The sequence below is a fragment of the Chanodichthys erythropterus genome, chromosome 17 (assembly GCF_024489055.1).
Source record: "Chanodichthys erythropterus isolate Z2021 chromosome 17, ASM2448905v1, whole genome shotgun sequence".
Lineage (NCBI taxonomy): Eukaryota > Metazoa > Chordata > Actinopteri > Cypriniformes > Xenocyprididae > Chanodichthys > Chanodichthys erythropterus.
In genome coordinates this window covers 14,460,296-14,486,004 of record NC_090237.1, presented here as the reverse complement: position 1 = coordinate 14,486,004, position 25,709 = coordinate 14,460,296, and the positions used below count along the sequence as shown (strand labels likewise).

The window sequence follows — 25,709 nt, the reverse complement described above, 5'->3', positions numbered from 1 at the left end:
AGACATTCAAAAGAATGACTCACAAAAAAAAACAAAAAAAAAACATACAAGATGGAGCTGAGCTCAAATAGTGAGTGTTTATCTGTATCAGCGAATCTGGGTGTTCATCCATCTGCTGAGATACTTCCTGTGTGCCGTGCCAGTCTGCACCTGACGGCTCCCTTACAGGAAGTGGTGTAACCAAACCAAATACAAGCAGTTCCCTGCAAAGGTGCTCAGAACTCAACACCACCTAATCATCACATGCCAGCTGAGGTCAAGAAGATATGATTTAGGTCAAATGTTAAAGATGTTTGTATTCATGACCTCTTTATTATTTTGGGGTTGACTGGATGTGATTTTAAATGCATGTACATTTGACTGCATATGTACTGACAGGAATATATTGCTCTTTTGGGATGTCATGTGTAGTATATTGATAGCAACCTGACATATTCCAGATTCTATTTGACATAAAAATTTATTTCCAAACATAAATATGCCCCTTGGTCTCTCTTGCATGATCAGAACTATTTCAATCATGAATTGTTTAGAGAGCCCAATCTAAAGAGAGGTGACCAACCCTAAACAATTGTGATTGTCAGCACATTTCCAACAGACTTGTTCAGTTTGTTTGAATTGATAATGTAAGCAACCATTCTTTGTAAAGTAGGAGAGGCTGAGGTCCAAAAATATCAAGATGGAGACCACCCAGTCTAATTCTGAACCTGATAACTCTTAGCATTTCATTCCTAATAGACACTCTTATCTATGGCATGCTTGATGGCTTATCTCCATTGAAAATTGTGTAATATCTCAGAAAATATATCTTTTGTCAATTTCCCAGGCTCTCATTTGTGGTTTTGAACTCAACCAAAACACAGAAGTTAACAAAAGCAAATTCAAATTCAGACCGTGAACAAGCAGTTCCTGTCAGTAGCTTTTGATTGGGATATTACATAATCACGTTAAGATATTCAAACACTGACATAATTTGATTGGCATCTGATCTGACCTTGGTTGCTGTTTTTTTTCTGGCTGTCGCGGCCCGCCCCCTCAGGCATGGTGTGATTCTATCACAGGAAGTAGAAACCTGCAAAACAAATGCAAACTGTTAAAAACAAAACAGTGTGTAATGTTATGTGACAAATGTAATGAAAAATATGGGCAGAAAAAAAGTAAATAATTAATAATAATAATAATAATAATAATGATGAGAGTAAAAATATAAAAATAATAATAATAGTGATATTACACACACACACATATACATATATATATAAAAATGTTAAAACTAACTAATGAAATGAAATGAAATTATATTAAATTAGCTCAGTGGGTACCACTGACACCACACAGTAAGAAGGTGTATTTGGAAAATAAAATAATAAAATAAAATAAAATAACTAAGTGGGCAGAACTGACACCTCACAGCAAGAAGGTCTGTTTAGAAAACAGATGGATAAAATAATAGAATAAAAAATAAAATATAACAAAAAATAAAATATAACATAAAAACAAAACAAACAAAAAAACATCTCAGTGGGCAGAACTGACATCTCACTGTAAGAAGGTCTGTTTGGAAAACAAAACAAAATAAAATAAAATAAAATAAAATAAAATAAAATAAAATAAAATAAAATAAAATAAAATAAAATAAAATAAAATAAAATAAAATAAAATAAAATAAAATAAAATAAAATAAAATAAAATAAAATAGCTAAGTTTGTAGCACTGACACCTCACAGTAAGAAGGTCTGTTTGGAAAACAGATAGATAAAATAATAAAATAAAAAATAAAATATAACATAAAAACAAAACAAACCATCTCAGTGGGCAGAACTGACACCTCACTGTAAGAAGGTCTGTTTGGAAAACAAAATAAAACAAAACAAAACAAAATAATAAAATAAAATAAAATAAAATAAAATAAAATAAAATAAAATAAAATAAAATAAAATAAAATAGCTAAGTTTGTAGCACTGACACCTCACTGTAAGAAGGTCTGTTTGGAAAACAAAATAAAACAAAACAAAACAAAATAATAAAATAAAATAAAATAAAATAAAATAAAATAAAATAGCTAAGTTGGTAGCACTGACACCTCACTGTAAGAAGGTCTGTTTGGAAAACAGATGGATAAAATAATATAATATAAAATAAAATAGAACAAAAAATAGAACATAAAATATAAAATAAACAACAAAACAAAACAAAGCAAAAAACAGCACTTACACCTCACAGTAAGAAAGTCTGTTTGGAAAACAGTTGGATAAAATAAAATAAAATAAAATAAAATAAAATAAAATAAAATAAAATAAAATAAAATAAAATAAAATAAAATAAAATAAAATAAAATAAAATAAAATAAAATAAAATAATAAAATAAAATAAAATAAAATAAAATAGCTAAGTTGGTAGCACTGACACCTCACTGTAAGAAAGTCTGTTTGGAAAACAGATGGATAAAATAATATAATATAAAATAAAATATAACAAAAAATAGAACATAAAATATAAAATAAACAACAAAACAAAGCAAAAAACAGCACTTACACCTCATAGTAAGAAAGTCTGTTTGGAAAACAGTTGGATAAAATAAAATAAAATAAAATAAAATAAAATAAAATAAAATCAAATAAAATCAAATCAAACAAAATAAATAAATAGCTAAGTTTGTAGCACTGACACCTCACAGTAAGAAGGTCTGTTTGGAAAACAGATGGATAAAATAATATAATAAAAAATAAAATATAACATAAAAACAAAACAAACCATCTCAGTGGGCAGAACTGACACCTCACTGTAAGAAGGTCTGTTTGGAAAACAAAATAAAAAAAAACAAAACAAAACAAATTAAAACAAAATAATAAAATAAAATAAAATAAAATAAAATAAAATAAAATAAAATAAAATAAAATAAAATAAAATAAAATAAAATAAAATAAAATAAAATAAAATAGCTAAGTTGGTAGCACTGACACCTCACAGTAAGAAGGTCTGTTTGGAAAACAGATGGATAAAATAATATAATAAAAAATAAAATATAACAAAAAATAAAATATAACATAAAAACAAAACAAACCATCTCAGTGGGCACAACTGACACCTCACTGTAAGAAGGTCTGTTTGGAAAACAAAACAAAACAAAACAAAACAAAACAAAACAAAAAACAAAATAATAAAATAAAATAATAAAATAAAATAAAATAAAATAAAATAAAATCAAATCAAATAAAATAAAATAAAATAAAATAAAATAAAATAAAATAAAATAAAATAAAATAGCTAAGTTGGTAGCACTGACACCTCACTGTAAGAAGGTCTGTTTGGAAAACAAAACAAAACAAAACAAAACAAAACAAAACAAAACAAAACAAAACAAAACAAAACAAAACAAAACAAAACAAAACAAAACAAAACAAAAAACAAAATAATAAAATAAAATAAAATAAAATAAAATAAAATAAAATAAAATAAAATAAAATAAAATAGCTAAGTTGGTAGCACTGACACCTCACTGTAAGAAGGTCTGTTTGGAAAACAGATGGATAAAATAATATAATATAAAATAAAATATAACAAAAAATAGAACATAAAATATAAAATAAACAACAAAACAAAACAAAGCAAAAAACAGCACTTACACCTCACAGTAAGAAAGTCTGTTTGGAAAACAGATGGATAAAATAAAATAAAATAAAATAAAATAAAATAAAATAAAATAAAATAAAATAAAATAAAATAAAATAAAATAAAATAAAATAAAATAAAATAATCTCTACAACATAAGCACACGGTCCTACACAGTCAGCTCAGACAAGTTAGAACATTATTATCATAATATACTGTATACTCCCATTAGTTTAGACTGAGAAAAACTACTGCAAATGGGCTCTTTCTTTATCAGTGCTAAAGTGCCTTCCGCTTCTTTCACAAGAAGAGGAAGACAATGAAAAAAACTAGAGGAAAAAAAATACCAAAGGTCTGAGCCAATGCAATTAAAGAGCTGAAATGCGATAGATGCTGTTTGAGTAAGTGGTGGGGGGTGGGTAGCCCGCAGCCTTCTCTCTCTCTCTCTCTTAAAAAAGAAGAGAAAATGAAACATATGTAATGGTTGGCACAGACACAAAAATCTGCAACTCTCTTTCCCAAATGTTGAGCATGTGTCCTGTCAGCGCAATTGGTGCTGGAACTTCAGGAAAAGGAAACAATAGGGATAGACAGGGCTCCTCTATGATGTGTTAATGTTTATCATATCCCGACAAGGCGTCTCCCATGTCACCTGCCCCGGCCTTCACTCCGCAGGCTCCCTGCTGCCTGTCACTCAGAGGACAACACCAGCGGGAGAGCTCAACATCTGAGGGAAAAGCTCTAACAATCCAACCACCCTTCATAACTCAGAAAAAGACAGAAATAGTTCACAGCGTAGAGTAGAATTTGTCCTTTCTCCTTTTGCTCTGATGTCTTACAATACAATTGACACAGGCCTTTTCCCTTATGATTTTCAATAAGGAGTTTTCTGTTATCGAAACAAAATAAATTATACATAGAGTATCATGCAAATTAAAAAAATAAATCTTTTTTCTTTTTTTTATAAATTAGATAAAAATAAAATAAAATTTAGGCATCACAACATTAAAATGTACTGTTTGCACAATTATAATTATTATTTAAAAAGTGAGAAATACATTACAAAAAAGGTCATCTAAATGTAAAATATGAATAATGAGAATGCGCACTTAATTATCCAATATCAACTGGTAAAGATTAAGCAAAATTGGCAGATAAATTATATGGCACTGACATAGGCTGCGTCCGAAAACTTAGGCTGACTTGTTGCCTCGCTCCATATCAGGCAATGACTTTGCAGGCAGCGTTTTGAGCACAAAGGTACCTCATGAAACTGATTTCGGACAGACTTCTGAGGCAGCATAATGATCAACAGCAAAACAGCAAAATATTTAATTACTACAATAGTAATTTCTTGCAAGAAATGACATCAGAAGTGGAAAACGTTGGTCAAAAACAGACATTTACACACAAACTGACCACCAACTGGAACTCAACTGTCACAGAATGAAAAGCACAGGATCGTGGGATATCAAAGGCAGCGAAGGATACATCTATGCAGCCTTCAAAAATTGATCAGATGAAGGTACCTCAGGAGACAGGAAGTGGAGCTAAACATTAGATTCAGACAGGCCTTGATGCCTTCCTACCTTGGAATGCATCCTCCTAAGGCAGCATTTATCAGTTTTTGGATGCAGCCATAGTGTGCATCCATAACCATTATATGGCTAGTTAGGCACCGAGCACCGATGGTGTGAGGACCCTATTGTAATTGCTCAGTCAATTCTTCTTCTTCTCCGAAATGAATCGCATTTTTGAGGGCCTAAACATGTTCGAAAACTCATGAAACTTTGCACACGCATCAGAAGTGTTGAAAATTGTCTGATAAGGGTTTCAGAATAAGGTGTGGCAAAATGGCTCGATAGCGCCACCTACAAAATTTCAATTAAGCGCCCTTTGCGCTACATTTCACGTACAGGTATGAAATTCAGTAGACAGATGTAACAACCCAATACCAACAAAAAAGTCCCTGGGAGCAAATTCTGAAAACCCAACAGGAAGTGAGATATTTTGAATTTTCTCTGCAAAATTTTTGCAGTTTTTGCCATTTCCAGACATACTTTAACAAACTCCTCCTAGAGCTTTAATCAGATCAAGGTCATATTTGGTCAGTCTAATCTAAAGGCCTTTGTAATGCTAAATTGCGAAGATCTTGACTTTTCACTAAAGGTTATTTCGAAGTTTCGCCATGAAACAGGAAGTTGTTGTAACTTGGGCATACAATGTCCGATCTGTCCCAAATTTCACATGATCCATTAGAGTCCTGACCTGAGGACATCTACAATGCAATATTCAGTTACAGTCATTGCTCCACCTGCAGGCAACAGGAAATGGCATGTTTTACACTGTGATTAACTCCTCATAGAGATTTAATCAGATTAACATAATATTTGGTCAGTCTAATCTTAAAGCCTTAGCGATGTTACATTGCAAAGATCCTGAGTTTTCACTCAAGGGCGTGTCTGTGGCGGCCTGACAAAGTCGGATGTTTCACCATGAAAGAGGAAGCTGTTGTAAGTCAGGCATAAAGGTTTCCGAACTGCCCCAAACTTAACATGTTTGATAAGAGTCCTGGCCTGAAGACATCTATATGCCAATATTCAGTTAGTCATAGCACCACCTGCTGACAACAGTAAATGGCATGCTTTGCATAATAATTCACTCCCAGAAACACATTTAAGTATGCCTTAAAGTACCAAACATATACTAGAAACACGTTAAATTATGCAACACTTGGCTAAGTGCTAATTTTTGCTATTAAAGCCGCGGTGACACTAGACTTTGAACGTGCAAAATTTCTTCAGATACTGTAACGGTTGTGATATGACGTCACATATGAGGTCATGCCGTGATAAATCGATCTTCTACTGGTTGCGTGTCTTCACATGATGCGAATTCGCAGGTCAGAGTTCACCAAGCTTGAACTTTAGAACGCAGCGAAATGCGTAATTTTTTCACACAAGCTTGCGTTTCCGGTCATGCGTTTGAATGGAAGTCAAATGAACGAAAAGTGCAGTGTGACCACACCTTAACGCCACAAAACAGGAAGTTTTTGTAACTCAGGCAAACAATGTCCGATCTGCTCCAAACTTCACATGATTGATAATAGTCTTAGCCTGAAGACATCTACATGACTTTGCCATACTTCAACTATATTAACTTGCTTACATGCATATCATCTTCTATTCACTGTTTTCCTAAGGCCACTGGGTGGTGGTGGTGGTGGTGGTGGCCATGGTTGCGAGGTCTCTTTCATCGCTGCTTGCAGCTTTAATTGCATTTTATTATTTACATTCAGCACTGTATTTTCGATCCTGTTAGAACAGATGTGCAGCCTATTTTTCGGTCAAGATCCAGCAACTGACAAACACTGATCTGAAGTTTTGGATCAAGTACCCGAGAGGGACAGAGTCGGTCTGGCCGTGATATAGACTAGCTCCTGTTATTTAGGCAGCTCTGTTTGTCTCCATACTTCAGTTGCAGTGAAACACTTAGAGCCAAGTGTAATGATCTGTTTTGGATGTCTAGAAACCAGACTAAATTAAAAATTACCCTGGCACTTTTCCATGCACTGTCCTTCAGAGTGTTTCTCACCGCAGTCCCCCGGGGCCTTTAGGGCCCATTTCCAGCTCAGCCTCATTAAAGGCATCTCACTTCCTGTAACTGCAAGCATGAAGGTTGTAGAACACTACAAGTCTTTGCGGTAAAAAACCCATGTATTTTTTTGGCTTCAGAGCTTGTTTGCTGCGAAATTCCCAAATTCCAATTGTGGTAAAAATTAACTCGCTTTACGACAACAGTTTCTAATAGCGAATAAATGTTACCGTCAGGGGGAAGGTCGAGGGGGCAGTGACAGCAAGTATTTTTGAGGCCGAGTGGATGCGAGCCAACATCTGGTTAGCCAGCGCAGAGGTTAGAATGAGGTTAGCAAGACTCCACTCTCCCTAATGAAGAGCAGCCAGTCTCCATACGTCTTCCAAACACCCTGACGTGCTCCTCGAGCAAAATTGCAACTTTGTCATAATGAAAAATGTTGAGCAAGAGGACTTTTTCCACCCTGTAATTTTCATTACAGTTGCATCTCTCGTGGCATCATTCCAGGTGCATTGACAGTCATAGAGACAAAACTGCCTGCTGACAGAGTCCTATTACACTGGACAGCTGTGTGCGTGTTCTTGCCTGCACATGTGTGTGAGTGTTTTGGGGAGTTTTCTTTTGCGTGTCTAAAGGGTAGTAGATCTGGATGACAATTATATGTTAGTGGGAACGAGTTCCCTGGTTTTTGTAGTGTAATATAAATGAGTCAGTCACTGACACACAACACAGCCCTTAAAACGACAGGTTCGGAAAGGGGGTTTTCACAGTAATGCCATAGAACAGGGTTTCCCCAAATGAGGGTTTGCGAGTTAATGAAAAGCTAATAATTAAGAGAATGTAATAGAGCTGCACAATTCTAGATAAATTGAGAATCACAATTTTTTTGTGACACTGGTGACGTAGTGAACGCAGTGCTTCCATGTTTATGTCTGAACACTGGCTCAGTATTGGCCGACGCTGTACATGTGAGCACCACGATGCATGCGTGTGATGCTGATGCAAGAGCTGACCAATAATGAGTTAGCGTAGAACACTGAAGCACTGTACTGCATTCACTACGTCAACTGCGTTGGAGACTGAGAGGGGAGAGAAGAAATGATTAAATAAAGTCATTATTTTTGTTTTTGCGCTCAAAAAGCATTCTCGTCGTTTCCTAACATTAAGGTTGAACCACTGCAAACACATGGACTATTTTAACAATGTCTTTACTACCTTTCTGGACCTCAAAAGGTGCAATGACATTGCTGCCTATGTGTGGTTCAGAAACCCTCGGATTTCATCAAAAATATCTTTATTGTGTTCTGAAGACGAACAAAGGTCTTATGGGTTTGGAACGACATGAGGGTCATTAATTAATGATTATGATAATGATTAATTGTAGGGCTGAAACGATTCATCGAGTTACTCGATTAACTCGATTACAAAAATTCCTCGAGGCAAAAACTCTGCCTCGAAGCCTCGTTAAATTCCTATGACGCGCACTATACACGCAGGGATCTGATTCACACAGACCGTGGTTCAATGTTCAGGAAGCACACCATAGCACGTGACATTTTGAATTTAGTTGGCGCGATGGTGAAGAGTAAAGATAGATATGATGTTTAGCTTTGATGTTTTTAAGTAGTAAACGTATTCACGTTCAATTTTAAGAGAGTATAGCCTAAAAAAAAGAACCCCTTCACACACACATGCATGCACCCTCGTCTCTCTCACGCGCCAGTCAGACCATCACACATGTATCACATATGCTTAAACTTTTTATGTAGCCACGCAACAATAATTTCAGCATGCATCCACTGAATACACAGGGACGTGATGTTGTGACGCGATTTTTCGAACGGATGTTTCACCTAAAATGCACCGCAATGCAAGTGATGCAAGCCAAGCCAAATGCAGCGTTCTATTGAAAATGATTGTATGTAGGCTATTTCTGCCATACCAAACTGCAATGAAGCAACTGGTCTGACTGGGGCGTCACTCTTCCTCACACACGGCATGTTCTCAGGTGGGTAATTTGCAGAAGGTGCAATCCTTTTTTTGTAATGTTGTATTAAGAAGACAAAACTAAGGCCAAATGGTTCATTCATAGTTTTACATGTTATACATGTTTTACAGTAAGTTGACTTAACTCCATTGTTATATAATTGTTGGCACTGGCACTTATAAACACTAAATGGGTAAAAATTGCAATAAATAGACTTAGTTTTGGAGCCAAATGTTGGAGTTGGAACCAATACCTCTGTTTTTTTTTTTTTAGAAATAAAAGCCAAATGCTTGATCATTTTACAGCCACATCATTTTCGCTATGCATTATTTGTTTTGGTTTAAAAAAAAAAATTCAGATTAATCGATCGATTAAGTGCTAGATTAATCGATTACAAAAAGAATCGATAGCTGCAGCCCTAATAAATTGATTAAAGAGTAATTAATGGCAGAAATTTCATTTTTGGGTGAATTAACCCTTTAAATAAATGATTCAATGACATTATTTTAACAGTCACTTGTCGCCAACTAGTTGTGAAACGATGCAATGGTACAATCGTTATTTGAAGTTCAAATGGTGATTTTCTCCATTTTGTTTGCTTCTGTAGACATTAGTGTTTTTATTTGAACTATAAACTTTTAAGTTTTAAAATCCCAGTAAATCATCTCTGTGATTATATGAATATTTGTAACAGAAATAACAATACTGTGTGGTTGAAAACACTATGTCATATAATCGCTGCATGTTTCAGAGTGAAGAACTGCACTGTGTTAATTTATATACATGTAGCTTAATCCCGTGTTTTCAGAGCAGCTTGGTTCACAGTAAATGCTGCTTCTCTTGAACTCCATCACTCAACCGCTGTGAGTTTAACATGCAATTGGGAACGCTTTAGGGGTTTTGCACCGGGTAGTCTATGGGAACTCAGTTATAGGAACTGCACTAAGAACTAAATTTTCACCTAGGTCCATTTTCCTGGTTGCATTCGCACCATCAGTAGGAACACTGAAGTGCCGTACGCCGGCCAACAGCAGCACCATTTAACATCATACAAAGATGACAGGTAAATGCCATTAATATTCGCTTTCTGCATTTTCATGTCTTATTGCGGTTTTCCATGTTCGTGGAGTTAGTTTGTGGAGTATGTTTGAAAACTGTGTTTTTACATGGACTTAAAAAATATGGCGGGTGTTGGTGTTTCGTATGGCATTGCGTTCAACCAATCAACGTACACTTAAATCTCTGATAGTTCCTATTGCACTGGGTTGGACCCTTCTCTGAAGTAGGAGCTAATTTAGTCCACCCACAAGGCATTTCTATAACTAAAATCATTCCCAGTTCCTGCGCTGCAAACACGCCAAAAAGCGGGTACATAGTTACAGGAAGCATTACCTATGAAAACATTCCTCTGGTGTGAAAGCCCCTAATGTGTGCTAGGTTAAATTCATTTACATTCACATTTGCATTATTTGCAACAATTTTGTTTAAAGCATTTCACCATTCCACCAAAATAAAAGGTTTCGGATTTGACATCAAAAGCAACTTCAAGTACATCTAAAATATTTGGCTGACAAAAACATCTGGGAACCCCTTCCATAGAAAAGCAATTTCAGGTTCCCCAAAAAACCCTTCAATGAACAGACCTTGAACCATTTTTCTTAGTGTAAATTAAAAATTGTAATAATCTAAAAAAAAAAAAACAACTGAAAGGTTCTTTGGGGAACCAAAAATGGTTCTTCTATGGCATTGCTGTGAAACCCCCCTTTTAGAACTTTTATTTTTAAAGGTGTAGGGATGTTATCGGTTCTTAATAGAACCACAGATGCCAATAAAGAATCTTTATTCACAGAACAGTTTCTTAAACCAATCAAATACTTCATTTTCTTCATAATTATTTTGCAACGCAAAAGACAAAGTACAAGCAAAGCTTCTGGTTTAACTATGAAAAGTTTAAAAACCATTGCTTTTGACACTGAACTGTAAAGAATTATCAACAGATGAATTCATATTGCTAACAGAGCTCACTAGTGTAAACACACTCACACCCAATGCAATGTCCTTCTATCTAAAACTCTCCAACACACAAGAGGTGCAGTGTGTGTGTGTGGAGAGAGAGGTGAAGATGTTTTTTGAAGTTCAACAGCTGACCTGTTCACAAAGTGAGGTCAATGCTGATGCACCCAAACACATAAATAAACAGAAGCGTGACTATTGAAGTCCATGTGATGGGGGTCAAAACTGGCCCTGATGCTCTATTGTCTTACACTAAGAGTTCTGAAGGCTATTGTTTCTTTTCTAGCTGACCTTCACATTTCCCCATGGAGCCGGACCACAACAGTGCCATCCACCACTCCACTCCCCCTCCAACATGTCTCCCCAAAGCCAGCACCATATTTTTTTTTAGTCTTTTCCTTGTTCGGTTAGACAACAAAGGCTTCACAAACACAATGGATAATGCTCAGTAGGGGTAGTCACCCGTACTTACACTGCTGGTGAGGAAATGCAGTGGGCATGAAAGCAATGGGGCAGTGAGGAGGGAGGGATAGTGATGCAGGCCACACTGTATGCGGTCCTCAATCACGTGAGGTTGAGGAGTTTGAGGAGCCTTTTGTTTCAAGTCTTTGTCGAGTCTTATACAATAATAAGTGGGGGTTGTAAAATATGGTAATGACAAAACTGTTTCTGAGAACGAATCATAATTGGCTAAGGGTAAAATAACAGTGAAATAACTGAAGACATGAACATGTCATTTCTCCTTAATTTTGAGGGAAAAAGAACATCATATTTCAAGAGTTTCACTTTGCTTGACAAATAATAATTAGCCATGCTGATCAGGTTTATTATGTGTCCCCTTCAATTTTTCAGACTGTTCCTACTAAGTTGAATGTTTAAAACATTTCATGCACAAATTTTGTAGCTTTGGGAATTTGGCCTACATTTTGTGCAGAGTGTAACAGCTGTGCATCAGTAATGCAATCCATGTGAGATCAACCATATTTGGATATTATCAACTGGCCAGAAAGAGCAGAGCATTCCCTGACATTCACACATTGAAACAAGGCCAATGACCTCACAATGACCAATGAAAAGCAGTTTATGCAGTTCAAAAGACTCATATTCATGGTTCTTTAGAAATGTGTCATGATCACACAGAAAGGCAATCATTCCCCAGAGAACATACAGTGAGGGGAAAGAGTTTTGACCGAGAGGGTTGAAACATCCAAGTTCCTGAAGCTCAATAAAAGTGTCATCGAGTGTAGTGAAGAGTGGGGCTATAAAAAAAAAGCCTGTATCCCTGAGTTCCTGCCTGCTCCACCAGGGAAATTCCCTTTGTCTTAGTATATGCAACTAATTATAGAAGTAAAGCTGTGCTGCAAATGGTGTCTATAAAATAATAAGTGTCAGTCCATAAAGTTCAGGGTAACAAACTAGCATGCAGCCTAATCAATTTCTCAGCGGCGGGAAAGGGGGGGCTAATGGACCTTTTAGTAGCCAGGAAAAGGAAACGCTATGTCATGCATAGTGTACCGAGCTTGGGAAGTTAAACAGTTATATATTACAAGCAGGAATGTCTCTAGTGATCAAAGATAAGATATAAAAAAGACAAATGGATAAATGATCCAGGCAAGGCCAAGTGTAGACAGAAGGAATGATGTGAACTTTGACCTGGATGAAAGAACGTGGCAGGGGTGCAGATAGAAAACCTGGGGTGATCAAGAGTCACAGAGAAGCGCAGGAGGGTGGGACGTATTACTCATGGAGGAGAGAGACTTGAGTCACCAGACAGAGGACGGCATTCACAGCTGTGCGTTTTTACACACCTGCACTTGGAAACTCTCACAAACGCACCCAGTTCCATCACCACTGCAAACATAAGACTCCTTGAGATGAGCACAGTCAGCAAACTCCACCGTCAATAACCTCATCCCCTCCCAAACTCATCAAATCTTTGAACCACATCCAGCTCTTTTCTCCTACACCAGTGTCGGAAATGCTGCCGTTTGAGGAAGATGGGTGTAAAGCTGGTGTGTCTGGCTGCTAAGGGACTGCTTTTGCTTTCATGCTGGGTGCTGGTTGTAGCTGGGGGGTGGGGGGGGTGGGGGTTGTCTGTTTGCATTACTACCTCCATTAAAACTTCTACATGGACATCTGCTGGACAGATGCTCTTATCTGGGAATATCTTAGAAAATTTGCATTGGAGATGAAAATGAAACCTCAAAATTAAATGCATTTTCTAATACATCCCCATAATGCAAATACGTTTCAGGCCAAAGATACTGTTTTTTTACACAAGCTTTGCATACTGTATATGTACAACAGAACGCATAGGCTTTTAAAGTATGCTTCATTTGATAGCGTGCGAGAACACGAGCACTCATCACATGCACACTAGAAAGATTCATCTTTGTCTATTGTCTGTACTATTTCTCTCCATAATTGATAAGCAATAAAAATGTACTTATACTCATTTAAACTTGCAGTATCTTGTTTACATGAGCATCTGTTGTTGTTGTAGCCTTGGGTAGTTTGTTGTCGTTGTTCCGATTACTCCATTTCTTTTCAGACTGTGAAACAATGTAGCAGGTATTTTAATTGCACTAATTAGTGCAAAACTATTTAACACGAATGTGCAAGCTGAGCATAAAAAGAATGTGCAGTTTAAAAAAAAAAAAAATCTGACTGCACACGTACACGCAGTGTATACTATGCTGATGACAAAATTTAGACTTAGGGCATTAAAGGCTTCACCCTCTGGTCGTTCCACATCCGTAAGACCTTTGTTTATCTTCGGAACACAAATTAAGATCTTTTTGATGAAGTCTGAGAGCTTTCTGTCCCTCAGAGATCCAACGAACTACCACTTTCAAGGTTCAGAAAGGTAGGAATGACATCAAAGTACTCCATGTGACTCCAGTGGTTTAAAGGATTAGTTCACTTTCAAATGAAAATTAGCCGAAGCTTTACTCACCCTCAAGTCATCCTAGGTGTATATGACTTTCTTCTTTCTGATGAACACAATCTGAGATATATTAATAAATATCCTGACGCATCCGAGCTTTATAATGTTGGTAAAAGGGATAAATGAGTATAAGCTGAAGAAAGTGCTTCCATCCACATCCATCCATCATAAACATACTCCACACGGCTCCAGGGGGTTAATAAAAGCCTTCTGAAGTGAAGCGATGCGTTTGTGTACAAACAAAAATCCATATTTAACAAGTTATGAAGTAAAATATCTATGTTCCGCATGAGCCGCCTTCCATATTCAATGTACACAGAAATTGTAACACTCTTGCAGTTCACAAAGTTTATGCTACGTCCTACGCCTTCCCCATTCAACTTACGGAAAAAGTGTAACTGACGTGATGCCAGTTTACACTTTCTAAATAACTTCAATACGGAAGGTGGTTTGGCGGAAGCTATATATTTTACTTCACAAGTTGTTTAAATATGGATATTTTTTACACAAACAGATCGCTTCACTTCAGAAGGCCTTTAGTAACCCCCCGGAGCCATGTGGAGCACATATTTATGATGGACGGATGTGGATGGAAGCACTTTCTTCAGCTCATACTCATTGATCCCTATCCCTGCCATTATAAAGCTTGGATGCGTCAGGATATTTATTAATATTTCTGCGGTTATGTTCATCAGAAAGAAGAAAGTCATATACACCTAGGATGGCTCGAGGGCGAGTAAAGCATGGGCTAATTTTCAATTCAAAGTAAACTAATCCTTTAACCTCAATTTTATGAAGCAACGTGAGTGCTTTGTTTGCACAAAAAAAAACAATTTACCACTTTACTTACAAAAATATTGATCTGCAACGCACATTCACGAGAGCTTCACGACGCATGCGTGTTGTATTCAGACTTGTGCATCAACTCAAAGCACATGCGCAAGTGCGTTTTGTGATCACGCAAGAACTGACATTGTTGCGTGAACCAGCTTTGAATAATATTTTTTTGTAAGTAAATTGGTAAATTATGTTTTTTTCAAACAAAGCACTTACGTCGCTTCATAAAATTGAGTTTAAGTCATGGGGTCACATGGAATACTTTAAAAGTGCCATTGAATAAAAAAATTGAATTTACCTCGGCATAGTTGAATAACAAGAGTTCAGTACATGGAAATGACATACACTGAGTCTCAAACTCCATTGTTTCCTCCTTCTTATATAAATCTCATTTGTTTAAAAGATCTCAGAGGAACAGGCGAATCTCAACATAACAGACTGTTACGTAACAGTTGGGATCATTAATATGTACGCCCCCAATATTTGCATTTGCCAGCCCATGTTCAAGGCATTACACAAGGGCAGCCAGTATTAACGTCTGGATCTGTGCACAGCTGAATCATCAGACTAGGTAAGCAAGCAAGAACAATAGCGAAAAATGGCAGATGGAGCAATAATAACTGACATGATCCATGATTACATGATATTTTTAGTGATATTTGTAAATTGTCTTTCTAAATGTTTCGATAGCATGTTGCTAATGTACTGTTAAATGTGGTTAAAGTTACCATCATTTATTACTGTATTCACTGAGACAAGAGCCGTCGCTATTTTCATTTTTAAACACTTGCAGTCTGTATAATTCATAAACACAACTTCATTCTTTATAAATCTCTCCAACAATGTAGCATTAGCCGTTAGCCATGGAGCAGAGCCTCAAATTCATTCAGAATCAAATGTAAACATCCAAATAAATACTATACTCACATTATCTGACGCATACATGCAGTATGCATGACGAACATTTGGTAAAGATCCATTTGAGGGTTATATTAGCTGTGTGAACTTTGTAAATGCACTGTATTATTGTCGAGAGCTCGTGGGGCAGAGAGCGCGAGGATTTAAAGGGGCCGCACACGCTTAATCTGAGCATATTTAATGATGCTTCAAAATAGGCAGTTAAAAAATTTATTTAAAAAAATCTATGGGGTATTTTGAGCTGAAACTTCACAGATACATTCAGGGGACACCTTAGAATTGTATTACATCTTGTAAAAACTGGTTCTAGGGCACCTTTAATGATGTCTTTCCTACCTTTCTAGACCTTGGAGTAGTAGTTCGTTGGATCTCTGAGGGACAGAAAGCTCTCAGACTTCATCAAAAAGATTTTAATTTGTGTTCCGAAGATGAAGGAAGGTCTTATGGATGTGGAACGACACAAGGGTGAGTAATAAATAACAGAATATTCATTTTTGGGTGAACTAACCCTTTAAAGCTCAGTGCAACAAAAATATGATACTATGAAAGATGATACACAGAAATCAAGTTGCGCTTTGCACCTCAGACACGTATTGTACCGCATCACTCCATGCGGGACATGGAGCATGAAGCTGGGAAGCTCATCAGCCCAAATGCTTGTAGCTGGGGTGCACTGGGAGGAAATGGGGATTTGGCATATTCCCTCCGAGCTCTTAGGAGGAGGGGGGTTTGTCTCCTAAATTCATGGTAAACTAAGCAACAGGCCGGCATTAGCAAGGACAGTTTTCCAAGTGAATAAGTGGATGGTGAAAAGGGGATGTTGGTTTTCAAAGCAAACAGAGCTTTGCATGTTAACCTTCACATTCAAAAGGTCCAAACATCCAGAGGGAGGGTTTGGCTGACTTCCTGCTTCTCAGTTCAGATTCCATGACCAATCCCGAAGCCTATTCTTCTCTTTGATATGATGAAAATTACCAAACAATACCCTTTCCCCCCCAAAGACCCAAATGGGCGATATTTAAGATTTTTTTTGTCCTAAAATATGCTGCACTTTTCAAAATAACATAATAAGCTGGAAAAACACCAAAGTGTCATTTGCAGAGAGTTTTCAGAGCTCAAATCCATGCGTGCTGACATTTTCAAGAAAGTCAGACCTTGAAGTCAGTCAATGTTCTGCTTTTACCAAGTATACATGTGTCTTGCATGTTTAAAAGTAAAATAAACGTGACCCCACAGCTCTACTGAAAGATGAAATGACAGACAAACTGTGTGGTGTGTGTCCACAAAGCAAAACACCATGAACTTGCAAAACAGCAGCATATAATGTAATTCAGAATAGCTGGGATGCATTAAATACATTTTCGTCCCATCAATCACATGATGTCACTGATCCACGTTGAAATTGAGTTTCTTTTTTAATAGCAAATGACATATTTTGGGCTCAACTCAGGCAATATTTGCACAGACAGATTCCCACTTGTAAAGACTGACATCTTTTCAATGAGTTTGTATTCCCGGCTGAACTAACGTAAATTGAGACCAGACGGGATTCGTTGGGAAGTTTTATTTGTCCACCCCGAATAGTCAGCATTCCAGCTGCTAAAGAAAATAGTGTTTGTTGAGCAAGAGAGGGGGCTGTAAGAGTGGTTGAGAAAGTTTGGACTTTAAATGTCTGACAAAAGATATGATGCTGAAAGCAATCCCATGTTGAAGGGTTTTCCAGTGCTGCCTGTGAGCTAAGGCTGAGGTAATACATACAGAATGAGTCTATACCCATCTGGAAAAAGAGGTATACTGTATATTTTATGAAATCATAATTAGGAACTGAATGGTAAAAATTACTCTGGAGCGAGTAAACAGATGTAAATATAAAGTATAAATATACAGATATAAGTAAACAAAGTAAACAGATATAAAGTATATAACATATAAATATGTTAACAAGAACTGTTTTAGAGGTCCAAGATATGATGATGATCACACACACACACACAGATACACTTCTTGACTTGCACACATATTGTGTTATATATCAATCTCTTTTTATTAAACTGTATCAACACTACTTACCAGATGTTAGACGATAAGAAATATTCTTTTTTAAAGCTAAGCCTTAGGCTATAGGCTAATGTAAAGTCTTAAACTTATCAGTGTTGGTTTACGACGTGGTACGTAAATATATACTAACTCATATTTTCCTTATCTTTGATCGTGAGAAAATCACATTGACAAGATGTAACATAGCCTACCTTTACAGGTGTGCTGTTCGGAGACATCAAAAGTAATGCAGCCAATGTACGTACTCTGTTTCCAATCCTAATATCCCACCTTGATGAAAAGGGTCAACAGTTTTCCTAGCTCGCGAGCATCAGTAAGTATTCCTGCTTGCTTTGACTAAACAATGAGTTTCGAGGTTTGGCTTCCTGTAGTGTAATGTCCTAAGCAACGCTGGACGCTCCAGTGTTCAGTTTCCAACTTTCTCCAGAGTCTCGCCGCTGAGTATGAGGTGTCATCCTCACTGGATACTGCTCGCGCGAACACAGTCCCATATATGAGGAACAGTCACGCGTCACTCACTGTATACGTTACGCGCGTGCGAACGCTGAGAGAAACGCTAGCGAAAACTTAAAAAATTAAGCATGGAAAATCTTCATTTTGGTTTCGTCTCCGCTATGACCACTCACACTCATTTATACTGCGTAATGAATGCATTAATTACAGAAATGCTAATAAATTGTCTGTGGAGAACTGAGAAACTCTGAAGTGACTTTGGAGGCTACATGTGCCTTGAAAGTAACTGAGCGCGAGTGTGAGACGAGTAGTGACGGACTCCTTGAACTTCCTGTCAGTGTTAACTCCTATATTGCTGCTGTCCTCATTCATCATTTTGCTCCAGGGAATATAATCGGTCACACCAAAAGAGTAGCCTACAATTACAACGGATGAGTGCAGAGATCAACAAAGCTCCGTTATGTTACGGGGGCGCCTTTGTGGGCAGCGGTAGTTTATCAAATTTGCAGAGCTATTAAAAACGCGTTAAATTAGCCGGAGAGGTAATGATCTGTTTTTAAGTCACAGTGCCAACATCCCGAGGTCAAATAACCTGTTAAGACTTAATTAACGTGTTTCATAGACTCCATAGGGGAGACCGGGGCTAGTTGTCTTTTTCTCTAATATAGACATACCTCAAGTCTTGGAAAACACATACATACATATGTGTGTGTGTATATATATATATATATATATATATATATATATATATATATATATATATATAAGGGCTGTCAGCGTTAACGCGTTAACGCATTAAAATATTTTAACGCATATTTAATTAACGCAAAGAAAATCACGGAAGCATGTGAAATTGCGTCATAACATAATTTAAGTCATGCTGTTAGATGATCTTAAAGTCCATGCTTATTATATTATAGATGGCAGAAAGAATTATTCATTCTAGTGTCTGTTTCGCTTTAAAGGGTCAGTTCACCCCAAAATGAAAATTCTGTCATTTATTACTCTCATGCCGTTCCACACCCGTAAGACCTTCGTTATTCTTCGGTTCGGAACACAAATTAAGATATTTTTGTTGAAATCCGATGGCTCCATGAGGCCTTCATAGGGAGCGATGACATTTCCTCTCTCAAGATCCATAAAGGTAGAAAAAAATTATTTAAATCGGTTCATGTGAGTACAGTGGCTCAATATTAATATTATAAATTGACGAGAATATTTTTGATGCGCCAAAAAAAAAAACCGACTTATTTAGTGATAGTCGATTTCAAAACACTGCTTCATGAAGCTTCAGAGCATAATGAATCATGAACTGATTTAGATGTGTTTTTAGTAGCCTACATTGATCTTGAGAGGGGGAATGTCATTACAGGCCTCAATGATCCATCAGATTTCAACTAAAATATCTTAATTTGTGTTCGGAAGATTAATGAAGGTCTTACGGGTGTGGAACGGCATGAGGGTGAGTAATAAATGACAGAATTTTCATTTTGGGGTGAACTAAGCCTTTAAAACACAAACTCTCTGTCATATACTGTTACTGTATCTGATACCGCATCGCGCTGTTCTTGTCTGAACTGAACGTGTGTATTTTGCTGTTAGGGATGGAACCGTTCGGTTCTCCACCCATGGTTCGGCACGCGCTTGCACCGCGATTCATCCCAAATCTGACGACGCCCTAATAATAGGGTTTGCAAAACAGACAGACGAATTCTGCTTATGTATGTTTCAGTCGATGGATGTGCATTCTGGTTTCATACGTTACAACTGCGATGATCAAAAGAACATGGACAAATCAGTCACTCTTTGTAAACAAATGTTCAATGACGTAACGTAACAAATTATGCCCAGTCATTTACGCCGTCATCACCCGGATGTTGATAGTGCGCCAGCGCAGGTGAGACCTGAACATCTCACGTTGCTATTTGTAAACTCATTTAAACCATGACAATTTAAACATTTATCCGTTAAGCCGCGCAGACTGAACGCAGCTGGCTCTGACTGGACGCGTTTGAGCGTGATCAGTCATAAGTATCAATTTACATCTGTAAGGCCGATTGAACAGATTGTAAGGCCGATTATGAATGTAAATTGATACTTATGACTGATCACGCTCAAACGCGTCCAGTCAGAGCCAGTTGCGTTCAGTCTGCGATTACAGTCGGTGTTCAAATTCCATGTGTGAGTATTTAAATCGGCTCCAGTCGAAGGAAACAATCGGTATGTGTGTTCAGTTCAGTCTTAGAATGTTTCAGCTAATCGTTAGGTGTGTCCCCGGCTTAAGACGCAAAAGAGAGCTCGCGCGCTCTGTGAGGAGATGTGTGTGTGTGTGCACTCATCCGAAGCGCGCACTCTCGCGCAACGGACAAACTCACACAAAATTTATGTCAACATGCTCATCTTAGCGAGTATCCTAACAAACATAGTAGGTTATGTCTTAAGAGAAAAACGAGACAGACAACACACGTGTATCAGTGTACTGGATCTTTGAATTATGTCTTAAAGGGACAGCACTCTAATATTCCTGTGTGTTTAATGTTAATCAAACGACAAAAGACGAAGAAATCACTCTTGACTGAATAGCTTTTGTAACTTAATGTTTCATCTTTATTTAAGTATTCAAATTAGTTTTTATGCAGTTATTTTATATTTGATTACTTTTTCAATTACTGCATCTGAAAACTATTGTTAGCTAAAAAACCTTTAAAGCATTGTTGACTTTTTTATGGGTGCTTTTGTGTACATAAATGTATGAATTATATTAAATCATATCATTTGGTGTCCTTTTTGGAAAGACATCTAAATTTAAATTTACATCTAAATCTAAATACAGTTTTGTGAAAATCACACTTCAATCTGATGGTTTACTTTGTTGTATATAGGCAATGATGGCAAAATGGATGTGTTAAAGAAGATAAATGGTGTATGCTTAATTTCACGATAAGTGAAATTAAGGGTGTGCCATTAAAAAAAAAAAAATCTATTAACAGCCCTAATAAAATTTAGCTAAAATTTGCTCTTCATTAGTTGACCCTGTATATTATGAATGTATGTCAGTGTGGTTTCTCAAAAAATTACAAAGAGTGTTTAAGAATAAACCTAACACTTACGTTAAATGATTTTGAACTATACAAATGGTTTTGGGGTCTCTTAGACCCCAAATAGCATGAAGATTAACTGGGCTTTTATAGGAAATTATCACCAACTTCATGCAAACTGAAATGACTATCACGTCATGCGTTCAGCTTGAATAATAAAGATGCATTACATGTACAGTATAGCGTGAGGAATACTCAAGACATGTCAGTGCAAGTAATTTCTTAAATCATCATCATAACGGTTTGTCCTCTGAGATCACCTCACCCTTTAAACTAGAGTGAGAATAAAAAAATTTGCTTTTTAAAAGCGTTTATAGCAAAAAAAATCCAAAGCATGTTATTTTTTAGGAAATCCTTTTTAAACAATCTCAAAAGTTTTATGCTCAATTAATGTTCTACAATGTTATCAGCTGTAAGACGAATGATTAGATAATGAAAAAGTCCATGAATCTCATTAAGAATTCAGTTTCATTAAGTTAAATTGATAAGATAACCACAAGACACTGACTCATTGAATTCGTAAGGAAGGTAAACTGTGCACAAAATATTTACGAGAGTGAGGAATGAAATGAGTTGATGGAGATCCAAGACATTCCAAGATCATTTTACTTTTAGACAAACAAACATTCTGTTGGATTCTGAAGCGCTTCGAGGTGCATGACCTTCCACATGGGGAATTAGTTTATTTTGTGCAGATAAGGAGAACTGCATTGTTTCAACAAGGCTTTTGCCTAAATGTTAGGAATTCTTCTCCTCAGTTGTAGTTTAATTGTCTTCATGTAAACAGGTTGAGCAGTAACAGAAGAATGTCATTGTTGAGATGTAGTGAAATCGCTGCCAGTAATATAGACAGAGACACCATTGCTGCGGAAGATTCACATCCATCCAGTCCACTACTACTTCATCTTGTGTATTCCATCAATAAATCAACATTTTTGCTTAATAGTAATGAAAAGAACATAGTAGTCTGTATTACAGTCAGAATGGCTTGTATCACAGTAATTAAAAGGTTTAAATTCCAAAAGTTCAGTTGCATAAAATATTGTTTGCTTTAGCAGTTTGCCTATGTTTGTTTCCAAAAACATGTTTACAACTGTCTTAAATTATGACATTCTTTTTTTTAAACAACAATTCAATAATATCATATTTTTGTAATAGGGAACAAAATAAAAGCACATGAGACCAGATTCAACTAATACACAGATGTTCTCGAAACACATTTATTTTTCATAAATGTCAAATTGGGATTTTGTAATTCAACTATTCTAGTTTTATTTTACTTGTCATAATTGTTTACATTTAGCTGAAAGGCCATTAAATATGCTATAATACAGATACGTTGTGAAAGATGGCTTATATATTTAATATTTAAAAAAATTATATTGTACTTAAATTAGTGTCACTAAACAGGATCTACATTGTGGCATCTTACCAAGCTACATGGGCATGTTGTCACCAAAGGTCACACATCCATGTTATCTTGGATATGTGTATCATGTTATCACACACACCTGTATCTTTTTATCCTATAAAATAATTATGGAAATGTTTAATACACTCTTATAAATAAAGGTTCTTTGTTGCCATCTGTGGTTCCATGAAGAACATCCATGGAATGTTTTCAAAGCACAAATGGTTCTTTTTAGTGGTAAAGATTATCTTTAGATTATTAAAATACTCGTACTGGTTGGAAACAACATGAGGGTGAGTAAAAGATGACATAATTTAAATTTTTGGGTGAACAATTACCCCTATACACCGTATCTTACATTATTTCTCAAAGGTTAATTGTTTTATTAAGGTCCCATGACAAATGTGACCCAGGTCCACAAAACCAGTCATGAGGGTCAATTTTTTGAAAGCTTTTGAAGCTTAATATTTTATAATATTTGGCCGAGATAAAACTATTTGAAAATCTGGAATCTGAGAGTGCAAAACAATCAAAATATTGAGAAAAATCCAGCGTTAGCGTCAGTTCTGGCAGGTCACGTCAAGCTCGCATCAGCTGACTCCCAGGTGACTCACGGATAGGAATACGACGCCTATAACAGCATCCATATATAAGCTCTTCATTATTATCAGCAGTAATTACCCTCCTCCATCCCCAGCTCCTCCTCTCTTCAGTCAGGATTGGCCTTATGATTCCTCTGAATCAGACTAATTCTTGAAATATGTGTACTTGTTAAATTATTGACATTAGTTATATCTGCATATATTGGTTCTGTTCTGTTTACTCTAAGGGGGGTTATTGGGCTACTAGGCTGCATGGATGCGCTGGGAGTTCTTGCCCAGAACAGAACCATACCGCCAATGCAAACTCAATGCATTATCAATCATATTTGACGATTGTGGTCCTGACAGAATTGCCTTTAAAGTTGTCCAAATGAAGTCCTTAACAATGCATACTCACTCACAAAAATACATTTTTGATATATTTAAGGTAGGATATACAAAATATCTTCATGAAACATGATCTTTACTTAATATCCTAATGATTTTTGGCATAAAAGAATAATCAATGATTTTGACCTATACAATGTATTATTGGCTATTGCTACAAATATACGCATGCGACTTATGACTGCTTTTGTGGTCCAGGGTCACAAATGTCACCTCATACCATCAGGAAACTGAAAACTAAAGGTGTTTTTGAGAGAAACATGAAAATCCTTTTGCAAATAATCAGCAGACGTACCAAAGGAATTCTGCCTTTCAGCAGAAGTCAGTGGCTGAACGCCAAACAGTAGTTTAGAATAGATGACCTAAACAGTGATGCTCTGCTAGGGGCTGTTAGATATATTTCACAAGCCTCCAACATGGAGATATTAAATACCAGGAAGCTTACCAAAGATTCTCCCATCTGTGTCCTCTGCATTCTTTGATGGAAAAAACATCAGTCACCATCAACAGAAGAAAACATCAGGTTGGATAGTGAAAGCGCAGGGAGTTGCTATCTAATGATCCAGTGTGTTAGTGTGCAAGATCCAGGCGTAAAGGGGCGAAAAAGCTCACCACAGCTGAAAGCATTTTACTAGAGAAAGCCCATAGATTAGGCTGCGCTCCCATCCAAAGCCACACACATCTCAATGACCTAGATATAAAAAACAGATATTGGGCCTAGTTCCTTTACCCGCAGTGCCACTGGCATGAAGAGGAGCTGGAGTGGGGGAGTGTGAGGAGAAAATACAGGCTCATATTTCTCTAATTTCAGCAGCCTGGTCACCGACTCTGACCTGGAGCTGTTGATCAGCCTGAGACGCCATTAAACCACAATGACTGGCAACAGTCAGTTAGCGCCTGCCTTCAGGAGGTTACCACCACACCACACCTCAGCATGAGAATTTAATGATCACATTTTGACTAATCACTGTCTTGCACGTGTTCATGGGAAACGGCTTGAAAGTCAAAGACGGCAAAGTTGGAAGGGATCACAGTCACCTTTAAGCATGAGTCAAATTGGAGACCAGTGGGGTCGCCACAAAGAAAGCCCCAGGCTTGCACAAATGATCCATGATTCATATGTACACAGTGGGAGGGTAAACGGGAGTGCACATGCTTTCGGAGCTGCAGAGAGGCCTGTCGGTGAAGGCCAATTACAGGCCTCTCTAGGTTGAAACAGGAGGTTTTAAGCATTAGAAAATGTATGTAATTTGTTGCACTCCAGTTTGTCATTTGTAGAACAGCAGAGCGACAACACAGCTGTATCAGAACATGTTAATCAGGGGCATTATGGAAGGTATGTGGTACAGATCTGAAGACATCTTCATGAATCGCTTTCTGGTCATATGGAAGTCGTTTGCCTCAGAGTAAAAAATAAAAATTTAAGAGAAATTTTTAAAATAATTTTTTTTTTTAAATATAAAAGTCACAATTGTGAGAGATAAAGTTGCAAATGTGGGATATAAAGTTAAAAGTCGCAACTGGAAAAAAAATAAATAGGCAGTTAGACCAACTCAATTAAATTGAGTTGGAATAGGCAGGAATAAAGTCATAGCTGTGAGAAAGAAAGTTGAAATTGTGAGATAAAAAAGTAACAATTATGAGATATCAAGTTGCAAATTATGAAATATAAAGTAACAATTATGAGAAATAAAGTTGCAATTGTTCGACATAAAGTAGAAATTGTGACATATAAAGCTATTACATAAAGTCGCAATTGACCTTTCGCCGGGAGTTTGATTGACAAGCGATC

At 36.6% G+C, this 25,709-nt stretch overlaps 1 protein-coding gene across 1 annotated transcript in view; it reads right to left on the bottom strand.

Annotated features, from left to right (window-relative positions):
* Window positions 1–18,695, bottom strand: part of LOC137004155 (pleckstrin homology domain-containing family G member 2-like) — a 48,296-nt gene extending 29,601 nt beyond the window's left edge. Inside the window, exons 1-2 of the mRNA XM_067364360.1 lie at window positions 18,158–18,695; window positions 995–1,072 (exon numbers count right to left, since the gene is read on the bottom strand). Of these exons, the coding sequence (XP_067220461.1) occupies window positions 995–1,043 (49 nt within the window). The 5' untranslated portion in view covers window positions 1,044–1,072; window positions 18,158–18,695. The remainder of the gene's footprint in view (window positions 1–994; window positions 1,073–18,157) is intronic.
* Window positions 18,696–25,709: the final 7,014 nt, after the last annotated feature.